At 39.2% G+C, this 16731-nt stretch overlaps 1 protein-coding gene across 4 annotated transcripts in view; it reads left to right on the plus strand.

Annotated features, from left to right (window-relative positions):
* Positions 1-12385, plus strand: part of KDM3B (lysine demethylase 3B) — a 64247-nt gene extending 51862 nt beyond the window's left edge. For 2 of the 4 annotated variants that reach the window (XM_054217074.1, XM_054217076.1), the window contains exons 17-24: positions 261-432; positions 3530-3620; positions 3706-3836; positions 7077-7196; positions 7698-7837; positions 8172-8348; positions 8913-9047; positions 11037-12385. In XM_054217074.1, coding sequence (XP_054073049.1) covers positions 261-432; positions 3530-3620; positions 3706-3836; positions 7077-7196; positions 7698-7837; positions 8172-8348; positions 8913-9047; positions 11037-11117 — 1047 coding nt within the window. In that variant the 3' untranslated portion in view covers positions 11118-12385. Of the gene's footprint in view, positions 1-260; positions 433-3529; positions 3621-3705; positions 3837-7076; positions 7197-7697; positions 7838-8171; positions 8349-8912; positions 9048-11036 lie in introns of those variants that run through there. The other 2 variants (XM_054217075.1, XR_008468822.1) reach the window with 2 other exon arrangements.
* Positions 12386-16731: the final 4346 nt, after the last annotated feature.

The raw sequence follows: 16731 nt of genomic DNA on the forward strand, positions 1-16731 counted from the left end.
TGCCATGTAGACCTAGTACACTTGCCTTAGTAAGTCTAATAATACAATACTGCTTCTAAGGCAACTGCACGTGGACTGGAACTGAAGTTTGTTTTGACTCTGGTTATTTGTTTGATGCACAAAAATCAGACATGGGTGAAAATAGATTTGTGGTATTTTTTGTATGGTGGTAGCCAGGAGTCTCAGCTCTTAAGAAAGTTTGGCTGCATGTGTAAGAAATTTGGTTATGGTGGAGTAAGCATTCATCTTTGTATTCTCAGCCCGTGCTGGTATCTGGTGTCCATAAGAAGTTGAAGTCAGAGCTTTGGAAACCAGAAGCTTTCAGCCTGGAATTTGGAGATCAAGATGTAGATTTGGTGAACTGCAGGAACTGTGCCATAATTTCAGACGTGAAAGTGCGTGACTTCTGGGATGGCTTTGAGATAATATCTAGTAAGTAATATCTATGGCTGACTAGTTTAATTGAGCAGTTTGTCTTGCTACCTTCAACTCCTCCTTTTCCACCTATTTTCTCAAAAAATAATAATTAAAAAAAATATCCAAATAGCTGCCAGTCTCATGCAAAGAAGCCATTGCTCCTTAGATGTAGCGCACCCTAGAAAATACTTTACTGGTGAAGATTAAAGCAGGGCTGCCCAAGAAAATTTCATCTGTACTACAGCTTGTTGGTGTGGTAGTTTCGTGTGTCAAAAGATGATCCATTTCGTGGGAAACTGCTTTTTTTTTTTTTTTTAACTTTCCTCAGTGAAATTAATCATCATTTACCGTTATTAAGACAGTAAGTAAATTGACTACCCTTACTCTCTGTCCAACCTCAAGATTTATTGTAAAACTAAAGGGAACCTGCAGAGCTAAAACAGACTGAGGCTTTTGATGCTAAAACTCAGACTTGGTTGAATAAATCAACTAAGTAAACTTAACATGGCAAATCATCATTATAGTAGATCACCTGCAAGTACAAACACAAGTTTATGTGTATTATGAATAGCAATGCTGTATGCGTACCTCATACGGTAACACATTACTTACTGCTTGAGTTCTTCTTTGGGAACACCTTCTGTCAAGCGTGGATGTGGAAGCTAACCAGTTAAAATTCCTGGTGGTACAACTGGTCAGATTCAAGAGCTTCTTAAAAGCAGAGTGCTCTTTTTTAGATTGGATATACCTAGATCAGAGTGTTCTTATATTTACAGATGTTAGAGGTGTAATGATTCATTGCAATGCTGCTGATTCTTAGCGTTGTATATAAAAATGTTTTCTGTATTTATTGCTTTGTGCACGTAGCAGAAATGGTGAACTATTGGATGACTTAGTGGAATGTTTGTTCAACAGCAAACAAAATGATAGATTTGTAGACCAAGAATATTCCCTTCCCTAGTCATTTTCTGATCAAAGAGCTCCCAACTTTTGACTTGTTTTTATATGATTCCAGGTACAGGGTCTTGTATTTTGTACTGTTAAATTTCATACTAATTCTGTTGCTAGAATTATTAGAAATAAATAGCCTAGAAGGATATAACAGTGTGGTCTTCCTGTGTATAACGGTAAATGGTAAACTTCACAAACTCTTCACTTTTGTGCTAGGGTCATTCATGAAAATAGTAAATGTCTATGGGTCAAGTTATCTTTGAGAAATGTTACGTGTAGTTTGTCTCCAGGCGGATATGCTTCTTTCAGCAAAATCGGCTGCTGACTTTCTTTTAGACAATGCCTTTACCATACGTTGTATGAGACATGTTAGTGATCTGGGTTGGAAAATCTGATCACTTCTGCTAGTTTCTTTTAAATACATTTTATTTACTGCTTTTCAGCCATGTGCAATCCCCAGTTCAGAAGAGTATTGTTTGCTACTAGTCCAGAGATTTCACACACTAATTTATACGAAAACCGCAAATGATATAATGACTCTGACTTCTCTGCATTACATGAATTTTAGATTCCTCAAATATGTGGCTGGTTCACACGCACCCCACCCATGCATTTACTGAAGAGATGTAGAACAGCCACTGATTTGGAGGTGTTATTGAGATAATCCCTTAATTATTCCGTATGATACTTTATTTTCGTTAATTTTAACTTGAGCTGTTGACTTTTAATATCTTTGATTTCTAAGTGGACTTTTGGCAGATCTAACTTTTTGTTTTGATCCTTCTTAGACCTGCATTTCTTTGCTGATCAGATGTTTTCTGGGTTTTGTCCAGTTTCGTGTAATTTGTCAGATCCGTGTGTTTTTCTCCAGGTAGCTCTTCACTCTATCCTTTGTGAACAGCCTTCCTACAAGTTTCTTCTTGTTTGGAACAAAGATCCTTGATGAGTTCAAAATCTTGATAAGGGAAGTTCTGAAACATCTTTAAATTCAAGTCCTTGAGCTTTTCATTTCACTTGCCTCTCTAAAATCCGTAGCTCATCAAAATATGTTTTCTTAAAATCAGTTAGTTTGGTTTACATAGCTGCAGTTCTTAATTCCTTTTAATTTCAATAAAATAATTTTTATATTGCGAACTAAGGCTGTCTTCTGTAGCCTGTTGATATATAACACAGATGTGGTTCACAGGTCTCCAAGTCCTAGTTTTAGATACGCTTTCTCTTCTGGTGCTGTCAGCAGCTCTGCTGGGTCTGGGTAAGGTCGGTTGCTTTTTGTTTGGCTAACAATGTAAGGTAGGAAGTGGTGAAGGGTGTTACTTTCTGAGGAAAAGGGGATGTGAGGGTGTCAGACTGCAGCACACCCTGTTTTCCAACTGGTGGCTTCATGTAGAGTTGTGAAGAGTCTGGTAGAAGAGTGAACTTTGTTTCTCTCTAAATGTTAACGCTGAGTTGTCTAAGCTGCTGCACGTACCCCTCCAGATAGAGTCTCTCAGCCGTTGAAACATCTGAGGCAAAACAGCAGTTGATGTGGTCAGTGCTGTCATATTGTACATCCACTGTTGTGTACATAATGTCTTTCTGTGCTACCAGCTTTCTCTGTTACCACTCAGGACTCGCGTACAACTCTTGAAGTGGGGAACAAACGTTTGAATTCAGCACCCAGCTAATTTGAGTGCCTTCAGCAAAGAGGAATTTAAAAAACTAAAGGCTGTCTTCCTCAGTAACCTTTTAGCTTTTTTCAGCGTGGTATGCCATGGTTTCTTGCTTTATACTGAAGTTAGGGTTGATTTCAGAGCATGAACCAATAACTTTAATTTTATAGAAGCACCACTCTTGAAAGACAAAACTCCTCTAGACTTTAGTAAAAGTAGTAAGGCAGAATGCTTTGGAAAGGCTTATTTTCAAAGTTGAATACAAACTATTCTAAAACTTGGCAGCTGTGCAAAATCTGTCAGACTTCTGCTGTAGGTAATGATATCTATATCTAATTGTTAAAGCGTTGTTTGGTCATACTATGATAAGGCTTGGAAGCCTAAACTAAAATCAGTATCCTTTTTGCTGTGCAATGTAAGAGATCTTGCTACAAAAGACTTCCAGCTTAAATAAGGTAATGGGCTGTGGTAAAAAGATATTACATAAAGAAATCTTAATTTGTCTCTTGCAGAACGGCTCAGGTCAGATGATGGTCAGCCAATGGTACTAAAGTTAAAGGATTGGCCTCCAGGGGAGGACTTTAGAGATATGATGCCTACAAGGTCAGTAAACCTCAGTATCAATGCCTACAGGATTGCTGTAGGCACTACAGGAGGAAAACATGCCTTTGTTCTTTTTGCTCTCTAGGTTTGAGGACTTAATGGAAAATCTTCCTCTTCCTGAATATACCAAGAGGGATGGCAGACTGAATTTGGCTTCTAGGCTGCCAAGCTACTTTGTCCGTCCTGACTTGGGTCCCAAAATGTACAATGCCTATGGTATGTGGGAATAGTTTTGCAGATGTTCATTTTTGCAACTCTTTATTATACCTAGGCCATATGCAAGGCTGTGGCATTAATCAGAACTCAGTGCTTATCCTAGAGCACGCTATCATTTTTTTTAATTGGTCCTGCGATCTGTTCCTATGCTAGTCCTTTCTCTGTCAGATGTGCCCTTTTTGCCTTGTGGTTTCCAAGAGATGTACGTATGGTAAGTTAAGTTTGCAAAAAGTATTATTTAATACAAATAGTAACCATAATAGCCATACAGGGTTCATGGAGAAGTTACTATTTTTTGAGACCAGTTGATGCATTTGAGAGGAAAATTAGCCAGCTTCTGGGTGCTTCCATCTGTGCGTTCATGTTTCCAACTAGAGCTGTAATTGTCTTCATCCTTGACTAACAACACAGACCACAGACAACATGAAAGACAAAACCGTCACCATGTTCAGCTACCTGAATTGGATAGTTTTGTTCCCTTAAGACTGTAATTATGTAGTAGGTAAATAGCACAGAAATGGAGGAAGCCTTTGTCTGAACACATACCCTGCACGGGGCCATGAAGCATGAAATTTCAAATGATTGTCAATATAGCAGAGCGGCGGGGATATATGAACAAATAACGCATGTCCTATCAACTTGCACGATTTCAGTTCCTGAATGTACTGACTTTGAGGTCATGGCTAAAAGCAGGTGTTGGAGACTTTTAATTTAAAACAAATGATTGTTAAAGCTCCAGGATAGTTTTAAATAACCAGTTGATTTGGAAGTACATACTTCTGCAATTTTAGAGTAAGATAAATAACAATTAAAGTAGTTGCTCTTTGTATATACTGAAAAATGTCAAGTGATACTGATAAGGAAAAAGTTGCAGCCATTTTGCAAAGCAAGTATGTGGAAGCAAACTTACCCTAATGTCACTTCGGTAGTTCTCTTTGAATGTTGATGAGATGGGCGTGCGGGGGTTTTAAGGTTTTGCATTCCAATTATAGAGACACCTACAGTAACTACTCGCATGAGGACATGAAAGATTTTTCATTGTTTTGTCTCTTTTTTTTTTTTTTTAAATGTTTTAGCTCAGTGGATTAGACTTAAGTCATGAACCAACATATTGCAGTTCTGAGAAAGTGTTTGTGGGGTTATTTTAGGGTTTTTAGCAGTACGATATCACAAATCAGAGTTAAAAAAAAAAGGGGGGTTGTGAACTTAGGCAAATTGAGCTTATTCAGTATTTAATGGTGTTCAGTGTTCTGGTTTATGTATTGCTTGACACGTAAGTTGAGTGAAGAAGGCTGTACACCAAAGAGCTTATGATGTCATCAAGCAATACACGTATGAGTGCAGCAAGAAGCAAGGTAATTGGTGATGGCGAACTTGTCTTTGTGTATTGCTGGCTGGTAGCAATGGAAGGAATGGATTGATTTTGTTGAATTTATCTTAAATGTCAAAGTTTTATTTTCCTTTGTACTAGAGTTTGTGGAGGGAGTGTTGATGGTATTTTTTTAGCATAGAATGTAACCCTCTGTTATTTGATCCTTCTTAGATGTATAGGTCTTGACCTAAAGAGAGAAAGTATTACACTTTGTTTACTTTCAAGTTAAAAGTTTCAAGAAAAAAATGTAGGTTGGTCTGTCTTCAAAAAGAGTTTTGTATCTTTTTGCTCTTAGCTGCTTTACAGACAAATTAAAGAGCAAACCTGGATATAAAAACAGTAATCCTGTCTGTGGTGCGGAAGAGTAACTTTTCTAGCTATTAAATGTATTTTGTTTGTAAATATATGGCTTTGTTTTCTGAGTGTGTGGTGGCAAAGAGTTCTCAATAGCAAGGTAAAGTCTTTTACGTGCTTAGCATTTTAAAGCATTAAGAATGAAAAATTGTGACTGAGGCTTGATTCTTAACGTGATATTCCGTTACCTAAATAAAAAGACTGTTTGCAGAAGTTAACTGGGAAGAAATCTCATTCCTTTCAACAGGTTTTGTGTGTAAAGGACCCTTAAATATTGACCAATTTTTATATGTAAATACCTGAACTGTTTAACATAAGACTTGCCGTTGATGTTGTATTTGTGTTTCGCAGCATATTCGGTGTGACTTAGACCACTAGCAAATAATTAAAAAAGAATGACAGTTGTTAAATTATATCCTGCTGCATCTGGCAAAGCACAGTTTTAAAGTGGAGGTCCCTTACTTGAGGGCAGTAATTAACCAATCTTTTGTGAATTTGTTTTTTGAACCTATATATTATGTTTATCCAAGTTTGTATTTCAGTTGTGCTTTCTTAAAGTTCATGTTACAAACTGTCTAAATTAGCTCCTGTTCCGGGTCTGTTAACGACAGGTACTGTGCAGTGAGTTGGGTTCCTGTCCCCAGAAGCTTGTATTTTAAATAGAAAAGAGATAAATATGATGGTGATCCTAAAATATAACCAGTAGTCTTGTGGTCATGCTTATGTTAGTGTTTGGTGATACAAAGATTTTTTTAATATTTTAATCTTTTTTTCCCCATGTTACTTGCTAGAGGAGATGGTAAAGCAAAAGTAGAGAGAGAGAGAGCTATTGAAGGGTCAGAGGAAGAGAGAAGAATGTGTTATGTGAGAAAGTGAAAGAATTAAGCAGCAAACGTTTGAAATCTTTCTCCATTACTCATAGCCACTTGAGAGGGGTAAGATCATCCAATGTACAAAGGTATAAGCAATTGAGAGTCTGCAGGTGTTTTTCCTTACTCAGTTGTAACTCCGTTGTTAATGATGAGTTGGCCAGTAACTGCTGTGAATTCAACTGATCATATGAATTTTACAGCTGAGTATGTGAAAATAATGAACTGCTGGAGGGTTATGCGTGTAACAGTCCAGTGACTTGCTGCATGCGGCATGATGCTGAAGCCACTTACAGCAGTCGGGGTTTCTCTTGTACTTCCAAGCGAAGGAAAACAGTGCCAAAGAATGACTACTAACTTTGTACTATGAAAGCTAAGTTCCGTACTATGACTGTATAAATGACCCTCAGAGAGACAAAATTGTAAACTACGTGTTCAGGCTTTGGTTTTAAAATGCTTGTTTTGTTATCAGTAAATTTTTTACTTATGCCACACATGACATGAAAATAGCTACTTCAGCTGCCCTTTGACATTGGTTTCTGCTCTCATTGCTGTGTAAATCTAGCATTCTAGAAAGATTTTTCAGTCAGGTTATTTCTAAAAGAGCTTAAATAGAATTTGATTTTATTTTACACTCTATTATAGGCTTAATTACTGCAGAAGACAGACGAGTTGGCACCACAAACCTGCACTTGGATGTATCTGATGCTGTTAATGTCATGGTGTACGTTGGGATTCCCATTGGGGAAGGGACCCATGATGATGGTAATGTTTGAGGAAGGCTGTTTTCTGTCCTTTAAAAATCAATTGTGTGTGTGAGAAAGAAGACTGTACCTTTTATTGTTTAAGCTTGTCGTAACCCAAACATACAAGGCAGTTTGCGACATCTGCAACACATATTTAGAAGTGCAGTAATGCTTCATTGGTTCCCAACTGTGGAAGCAAGAGTTTTGCTAGAAATTAGATACCTCCCTGAAGAAAGGAGGAGAAAAGGTGATAAGTTACTCTTTCTTCTCCTTGTATTTGAATAATTGTAGTTAGTTCAGTTTGAGTTCATGACTGAGCTTTGTCATTAGCTCTCAGTTGACACACTTCCTGAATTTTGTTAAGGTGAAGCTTGACGTGCGTAGAAAGGGTACTGTGTGATGCAGCAGTTGCAGTAGCAATGTGACTGGATTTAGTGATTCAAAATGCTTCTCCTTCTTTTATGTGTCAAAAATCAGAAGCTTTGTAATCGTATCACTTTTATGTGCATTCCCCTTTCAGAGGTTCTGAAAACAATTGATGAGGGAGATGCTGACGATGTAACAAAGCAGCGAATCCATGAAGGAAGAGAGAAACCAGGAGCATTGTGGCACATCTATGCTGCTAAGGATGCTGAAAAGATACGGGAACTTCTCCGGAAGGTACGTTGGTTACAAAGGAGGCTTGAGCCTACAGAATTCTTTGGCTAGCTTGCTTACAGCAGCTGAATGATACGAATTGCTACCAACATCAGCTGCATAGGTATTCCGATGCTGTCTTTGAGGACATTAATAGTTATTATGTTCCCAGATTTTTCAGCCTGGTCCAGAATCTTCATAGTAATGCACATGTCACTAGTTAAGACCTAAATGAGCTTAATGAAAGTAATGTCCTACCTTGAAATAGTTTATGTTTGTTGGTGGAGAGCTTTTTGTGAGCCAGCAATATCAAGGTGCTGTATCATGGCTTCACCCCGACCCTATCTCTTGGCCCTAGGTTGGAGAAGAGCAAGGCCAAGAAAATCCCCCAGATCATGACCCCATTCATGACCAAAGTTGGTACTTGGACCAGACCTTACGTAAGCGACTCTATGATGAGTATGGTGTACAAGGCTGGGCAATAGTGCAGTTTCTTGGAGACGCTGTGTTCATTCCTGCAGGTGCTCCCCATCAGGTAAGTATGGCAACTCTAGGCTGGATTAACAAATAGAATTGAATTTGAGGCACAACAGAACTGCGATTTCAGAATAACTCTTAGTTAATATTGCTGACTTAGATTCTTTTTTCTATGTATGCAGTTCTTACAGAAACTATTTGAATTGGATCATAGTCATTATATTAGTAAAAAATACATAAATACCTGAATGACATGTACAGTACTGTGGTGGAATTAAGAAAAAAAAAATAGGGGGAACGGTGAGAAAACACTTCTGTGTAGTAAAACTTCAGCCAAGGGAACAGAATTCCAAAAAAGTGTGGAGAACAGTAGAGAACTTTCTTTAGGGAACACTAATGTACGTGGGAGAATAGGGAACGTGAGATACCATGCATTTTGTTCTGGTTTTAGTGTTGGACACAATTCTGTGTGAGATCAAACAGGCTTAAGTTCCTATTTCTGTACAGTAAATGTGGAAGAACCCAACATATGTGGTGGCGTGGGGTTTTGGGGTTCTTTTTTTGGTTTTGTATGGTTCATTCGATCTTGATGTATTTATTGTTTGATATGGGGGTTTTTTAGGTCCATAATTTGTACAGCTGCATTAAAGTGGCAGAAGATTTTGTATCTCCAGAACATGTGAAGCACTGCTTCCGTCTGACCCAGGAGTTCAGGCATCTGTCTAACACTCATACAAACCATGAGGACAAACTGCAGGTAAGCATTTTATGACAGTAGCCACTAAATATATCCTGTGCTTTGCCAGCTTTGTTCAGCACTAGAAACATGTGGCCAATGATTTAAGAAAAAGTAACAACTTTCTCCAACTTCGGAGGTTCTTATTTGATAAGTATTTAAAAAATAATGAATGCACCTATGTCTGCAGTATTACGTAAACAAAAATTAGTAATAAACTTTTGAATTTCCAGAGAACTTTCCCACTAATGGACTAGTGCATGTGTCAGTATTAATAAGTTTTTAAATGGCCGAATCCTGAATGACAGTGAAGCATAGCAGAAAAAAAAAAAAAATTAAAAAGGAGAAAGCAGTGCTTTGTTTTGAAGAGATGTTTATTTGACCAAGGACGCTTGTATTTTTTTCTTTATTGCTTAAAGGAAAACTGCTCTGAAAGTGCTTATTTAAATCCGGGATATGGTTCAGTGGTGGACTTGGCAGTGTTAGGTTTACGGTTGGACTTGATGATCTTTTCCAACCTAAACAATTCTACGATTCTAAATTAGTCTCAAACAGGAAAATTAAATGTGTTTTGGTTTGAAGAAGTGTGACTGCTTAAACTAATAATTATACACAGAACATACTATGCACTGAAGTAGTACATTATGTATAAGACAGTAAGTTCTACAGAGAGAGTACTGTAGGAGACCTTTTTTGATTTCACCTATGTACGCTTCTGAAAAGTTAGTATCTAGTTAAGTCTTGTTGCCAGCATTTTTTGTGTATTGGTAATCTCATCCATGTAAAATGAAGGAGGGTGGAGATCCACACAATGATTGTTCTTGCAAAAGTGAGTACTCAGCATACAGCCATTCTTCAGTATGTCACCCAAGAATGTCAGAACTTACCATGTTGGTTCTCTTAAACAATTCAGTGAAAAGTTGCTATAAATTTCTATATGGATTTGCACATGACTTTAAAGAAGTAGGATCAGCTCTCATTGTGGGGATCCAGCTTCTAACAGTGTACCTCTTCAGCTGTACTGATACAGATGTGGAAGTGTTTCTGTAAATAAATAGGTTGTAAATGAATAATGCGTATTATTAAAAAAAAAAAAAAAAAGGAAGAAAAAAGTAACTGCTAGCAAAGTGGAACTCAGTACTCTTGTGGAAAGGATTACTGGTTGTATTTGTACCTTGCAGCCAAACTTTAGTGGTTTTCTTTGTAATTTTTCATGTAATTTTTATAGTATTTATAGAAACATTTGTCTCCACATATATTAAAAAAATACACAGAGACTAACTGTCACACATAAGTTACACAAAAGACTGAGATCACATGTACATCAGGAAAAAATGATGGTGTTTGGCAGTTAGTTGAGCAAGTGCAATTAAGCTACTCACGTAGAGGTGAAACTGTTCCATTCAGTACCTAGAAACTGAATGCAAATAATTCAGATCAGAAAAATCAGCAACAAGATAGAGCTTTGTTAAATAGCTAAGTGTGGAACAGATTGCTGTGAGTAAGTACTAGTGGATTTTTCATCTCTGATCTTGCTCACCTTTCTGGAAGATGCACAAATTATAAGAATTTCTAACCTCCATACAAAGACAACAGGATGATGATTTGTTGCATTATCTTAATTTACATAGAGTTAAACCATATGATTTTCTTGCTCCTTTTGGGTTTGATTCATGTGAATGTGTAAGTGGCTCAGATCACAAGGACTTCATAGTGTACTTCCTCTTGTCTCTCACAAAAGAGACTTTATCTTAAAATAACATGAGTAAATATATGTTGTTGGGTTACCAGAAAATGAGTTAATAAATCAATGCTGGTGTCTTAAAATATTTGTCGTGTAACCGTGACAGATAAAATTTGTGCTGTTGATATCCTGAAGCAGCAATAGTATATATTTTGTGTATACTTGCCAGCTATTAGGAATTCATCTGTCAAAATTGATTGCATAGGTATCTAAGGCTGTCCTTGTTAGTCTGTAGAAGTTGATTTATTTTTTTTTTCCTGTTACAGGTGAAGAACATTATCTACCATGCAGTGAAAGATGCCGTTGGCACACTGAAAGCTCATGAATCCAAACTAGCCAGATCGTAGGAATTGCTAATTCCAGCTGCCCTGTGAAGTCAGCCTCTTGCTCACAGTATATACAGGGACTGCACATGACTGCCTCTGCAGGAGCGGAGGCTTCTCACTAAGAGCTGGTGTGGTCAGTATTACACACACTCTTCAGCCACTGTTTTCTACGCTGCCTCAACACTGAAGGTCTAGTGGAAGGTCGCACTGTTACACGCCGAATTCCAGATTCTAACGAAAGGTGCCATGTCCCTTTCCTGTGGCCTTTTGCAAATTGGAAGAACATGGAAACCACTTGGTGTTCCTGCATATTATGATTAGAAATGGTATAAAGAGTGTGGATGTGTTTTTTTTCCTCATGCCTAGTTAGTCTCCACGAAGTTAGAAGGAATGTGCTGGAGGTGGGTTGTCCTGCTGCAGACTTAGTTGATAGCTGCTGAAGGAGTGTGACCAACAGTAGCCCAACTGCAGAAATTTAAGCGAACTTCCCATGCGAGATACAGGCCAAGGAAAAGAATAAAGCTATTCTCTGCACTCCCCTTCTTGTAGCCGTTTCTCTATACACTGTAGAGTCGCAGAAATAAAGGGAGAACCCACTTTTTTTCCCCAGGAGACTCCAGAAATAGGAGAATTGTGTATTTAGTGAAAAACTAGGTTTGTAGTGAAACAGTTAATATTTCATGAAAGTAGATATTTTTAGTATTTTTGAAGTACCACAACTGTTCCTGGATTTTCAAGGAAAGGCGCATTACATTTAGTCTTCCTTTCAATAAAATCAAGAAGAGATTTTTAGAAAGCAGTCCAAAATAGCACAAAAACAGCCAAAGGAGAGTGAATAGAAATTGACACCCCACCTCCCTTGCCCATATTCCTCGCCCTTCTCCCCCCCTCACCCTACGCCACCCTGCTTCCTCAGAAGGAGAAATAAAAAGGAGTATAAACTCTGTTCTCATGTGGAGATGTTGTACATCTCTCCCTGCACTGGTGACCGCAGGCAATAGTTCACCCAATACCAGTGCTAGCTGAAAACATCTATCCTTTCCAAAGTGAAGGAAAAGTTAACTTTCAGTGTCAACTTTGTCCAGAACTATTTTAAGTAAAATGTTCCTGCTTGATAGAACTGTATTCAGAATTTACTAATGTCAGCATTGATGCAATGGTTTTCATTGTCCGGGTACATGGGGAAATGTATCTACCTTATATCCAGCTGTACTGTAGTGCCACCTGCAGGCCTGTTAATATGTTCACGGTTATTTCATTTTTTTAAAAATAAAAGTCATTTACTGTAACAGCCTGGGCAGTTTCTTTCAGATTTGTACACTGATCTCCCTGCTTCGAGTTTGTCTCAGCTTCTCCCTCTGGTAGTTTAGGCCACCTGTTGATTTCTTGCCCTGTGTCTGACCGGAAGGTTTGGGTGTTTTATGCCTGGTGTCCTGAGTACGTGCTGGGAGCATACTGAGCTACCTGCAGATTCTTGGTTCTCAGAGATAGTTTGGGTAGAGGATCCGTCTTGTCATAAACAACATCTCTTCTACTGTGCTCCCCACATCTCACCGTCCTCTGAACAGGCTGGGTTCAGAGCTGCCCCCTCCACGGGAGATGCGGACGGGGTGGTGAAGGCTCCCTGGTTCTGACCCGGGAGCTCTGGTGGCAGCGGGTTCTGTTTGCTGACACGTGCGGTGCCGGCAGCTGCTGGGGTTGGTGACTGCACACGAGTGGTGTCCTCCCAGGCTTTGGCTGCCTCCGTAGCCTCGCAGCTGCCCTGTGAATATGGGCTAACTCAGCCCGCAGATGATGGAAAGGGTTATCCCACACCCATGAACTGCTCAACTTCACCATATTCCTATTGTGCAGAATTTCTTGTGCACTTGTGTTGCACTCTGTGCATAGAACCCCTTCTGAATGGTTAATTATAGCTGTTTCCTTCATTTGTGTGTGTGTATCAGCAATTTCGAAGTAGAAAAAGATCAAAAGGACAAAAACTTGTCTGTGTGTAATGCAATAGCTTCGGTTATTTCCAATGCAGTGATCTACACGGTGTTCTGTATCTCATGCTGAACTTTTGTTTGGTTTGAGTCCGTCAAACACTCTTTCTGTCTCTTGAATTTTCCTCTTTTATTAATCATAGAGTACATTCAACATAAAGCAATATTCGGCCAAAATCAGAGGAATGATTTGCACAAAAATTACAGATTAAAATAAAGGAATAGGTAGCAATCCAGCTTTTAGACCAGATTGAGGACAGGACAAATTTGTAAATTGATTGGCAAATCAGTTCTGGTAACTTATTTTTTAGTAACTTCTAGTAACTTATAAATTTGAAAACTTTTATCCTTTATCTGGATTGTACGCATCAGGAGACGGAGACTACGGCTGCTTTTGGCAAGTTTTTCTAAGTAGGTAATTCTTTTTCTATGGGGCAAAAATTTGCAGTTATGTAGATTCAGAACCTATTTGACAATTCTTGCTTGTTTTCCATCAAGAGAGGGTCTTCTTTTGATTAAAAGGTGTAATTGTCAGCTCTGAGAATTAAAATGTACCTGTTAATGTACAGCACTTTCAGAATTTCTGAAGTGGAATTTTCGTGTATTGTGTATCTGCAAACACATAGGTTTTTATTAATTAATACTAATCAGATATCTATGATCTATATATAATATATATTTATATAATGTTAATATATGGATGCATATATTACATATTAGATATATATTACACTTTATATATGTGTGTGTGTATATATATAAAAAAAAACCAGACAACTTCAGGGGTTTGTTTTCTTTCAAACGTGCTTATGTTCTCTCTGCTGTAGCGCTACACGGTCAGGGATATTTTATGGTACTTGTAGTTAGACCGTGAAGCTCACAGCAAGTCTATCACGTTGATGCCGGCAGCAACTGTATTTACAGCTTCTACTGCACCCTTTGACAGAGTTGCAAGATTTAGTTCTGCTTTGTTTGAAAGTATGCACCGTTCTTAGCTTAGTAATTTAACTGGGCTCCAGAGCCCTTTTTTCCCCAAGAAGTGTTTGTCCTCTCTTCACCCCTTTGACCATTTTCGTAGCTCCGTAGCTCTTTTATTTGCCATTTCACTCCCCTGATGCATCTGCCTTCCAAGACGAACAGTTTTGGACTGTAGAATCTTTGCACAGAACCTGCTCAGTGCATCCAATTGATTGATCTTGGTAACTTTCTTGTGCCTCCTTTTTGTTCAGCTACCCCATTTTTGAGGGAAAATCATTCAAGCTACCTGCAGCTTTCAAGTTTGTTCATGCATTTCTGCGGTGAGGTAATGGTGTTCGTGATTCATTTCTGAAACGTTCCTGTTGCTGCATTTCTTACTAATGCTAAGCATCGATATTTCCAGTAGTGGTGACTGCACTGTTTTCCCCAAGCAGTGGCAGCTGACCAGGGCCCGTCACACGCGTTTATACGTGGACGGTGAAGGTGCTCGCATGGCGCGTGGGGGGATTCTCTCCAACGGGGTTGGCGAGAAGGGTCCGTCTAAGCACTCGCCCTCCGGTACCCACCACTAGTTCTGTCACACTTCATGTGGAGCTTACAGCAAAAGTAGCCAGCCGAAGTGATGATAAAATATTTTTAAGATGTACGATCAGTAGTTTTTATCACAGTGTCTTCTAGTTACAAATTTTAAGGGGCAGCGGATATGTTACCTGGAACGTAAGCAGATCAAAGAAGACATTAGAAATTTTTGAGGGAACATAAAAACTTTCCTTGCATGTGTTAAAATTCAGTTTGCTGCCGTCATGACATTTGTTCCACTGAATGCTGCCTTGCTGTTACTAAATGGGGCTGCACAGGATAGTGGGCGGGCACCATTTTTGAATATTGGCTTTAAGCCCTGGCTGTCTTTTAGCCAATGTCCTGTGGAACTACAGACAAGTGGAAGCCGGAATTCGGGATTATATGGCTTTTGGCCTGCCCCAGCGAGTCTGGATTTCATTCGCAATGCTGAAGCTTGGTGCGTGCTCAGCCATGCAGGGGCACGCTCAGCACAGTCGTGCCGCAGTTTCGCAGAGCCTCTGAAACGTACACAGGGCACATTCATATCTTTCAGTGTCAGATGAGGAGAAAGAAATAATGTCCCCGCTCTGAAGATTTAGCTTCTTTTCAAACCAACAACTTTTTCCTTTTCTTGATGTTGATTAAAAATGTAATAGTCTGCAAGGGTTAATTTTACAACACTTAAATCTTTTATCTGTTTATAAACTGTACCCTGAGGCAACAGAACCAGGCAGCATAAACATGGGGGAAATTAAGTACTTAATTTGTTGTTCCTCTGAAAGATTCTGAGACAGCCTCTTGTGGAACCCCAGGATGTGGAATCAGAACCAGAGCAGAGGACTTCGATGTCAAGCAGAAACTTGAATTCACCTGCAATGCAAATAAGTAAGTTAAAGAAGTTACCAGGCATGGATAGTCTTTAAAATTATTGCTCCTATGTACATATGAGTTCCCTCTCCTTCCTCCCTTCTGGCAGCCCTTTGATAGTCCTCTGATCTTCCGCGGTTCAGAGGCTTTGGCTGAGCCGTGTGACACGCGCTAGTCACTTACTCGTGCACCAAGCGTATCTCGTGAGTGTTGCTTTGGTGGAAAAGGAGGGTGGCACTACACAGCACGTGAGTGACGCGCAGCAGGGAAGCACCCGCGGACAGTGCATCTGACGGGCGCTGGTTACTGGTAAGTGATCTTACCTTCTGATTGTCAGCTTCAGTGTTTTCCCACGCTTACCCCCTCTCTGTCCCGGATGCTTGTGGTCACTCGCCCAATGCCCCTCAGAATCTGAAATCAGCCCACAGCTTCCTTTCCTCTTAATTCTCCGCGTCTTTAAGATCCCTACTCTCACCCTTTGAAAAAGAGATGCGTGCTTCCACCGGGCATTTGAAGAATAATCAGGCAGAACTCACTTTTCTCTCCCTCATCCCCCGCGTTACAATAGCTTTCTATTTTGTCTCTCTGCCTTTATATAGACTGATACAAAAATGGTAAAGTGAGTTTCAAGAGCTACATATAACAAAATACAGCTACTTCCCCTAGGAAGGTCTCTTTTAATTAAACAGCTTTCAATCACAAAGCAAAACAGGTAAAGAAGGGAAGTGTTGTCGGAATACTTCCCAATTCCAGGGCCTTACCTCCCACAATGTATTTATACTGCCAGCTTGCACTTTTTCTGTTTTCCTTATCCCTTTCAGCGTTTGATACTCTTTCATTACAATCTGCACCTTTACGCTTCAGAGAGAGGGTTCCCATTGTGTTCTTCCACTTCACCTTTCTTCCCGAGACTCTTATTTATTCTGCTAAGCTTTTCCAGAGGCACTTCGTGTTCCTGAGCCCTGATTAATTGCTGTTCCTTTTCATTACAGCAGCTTCTGCCTGAACCTCAGCTGCAGCGTGATCTCTGGATCTGACCTGGCATTGTTCTAAATGTAGCTTAGCTCAAGCTGCTCTACTCAAGGGACAGTTAGTTTCATTCCCATGCCTTATTTTTTAGGCCGTAAGAGATGGATGGATGTTTGGTCACCTATTTTAACCATTCGTAGAGCACAAATCTGTCATGAGTTATTTCAGTAGTAGCATATCTGCTAGAAAAATATACAGCCTTCATTTGAAAACAA

Source organism: Rissa tridactyla, chromosome 11, assembly GCF_028500815.1.
Source record: "Rissa tridactyla isolate bRisTri1 chromosome 11, bRisTri1.patW.cur.20221130, whole genome shotgun sequence".
NCBI classification, from domain to species: domain Eukaryota; kingdom Metazoa; phylum Chordata; class Aves; order Charadriiformes; family Laridae; genus Rissa; species Rissa tridactyla.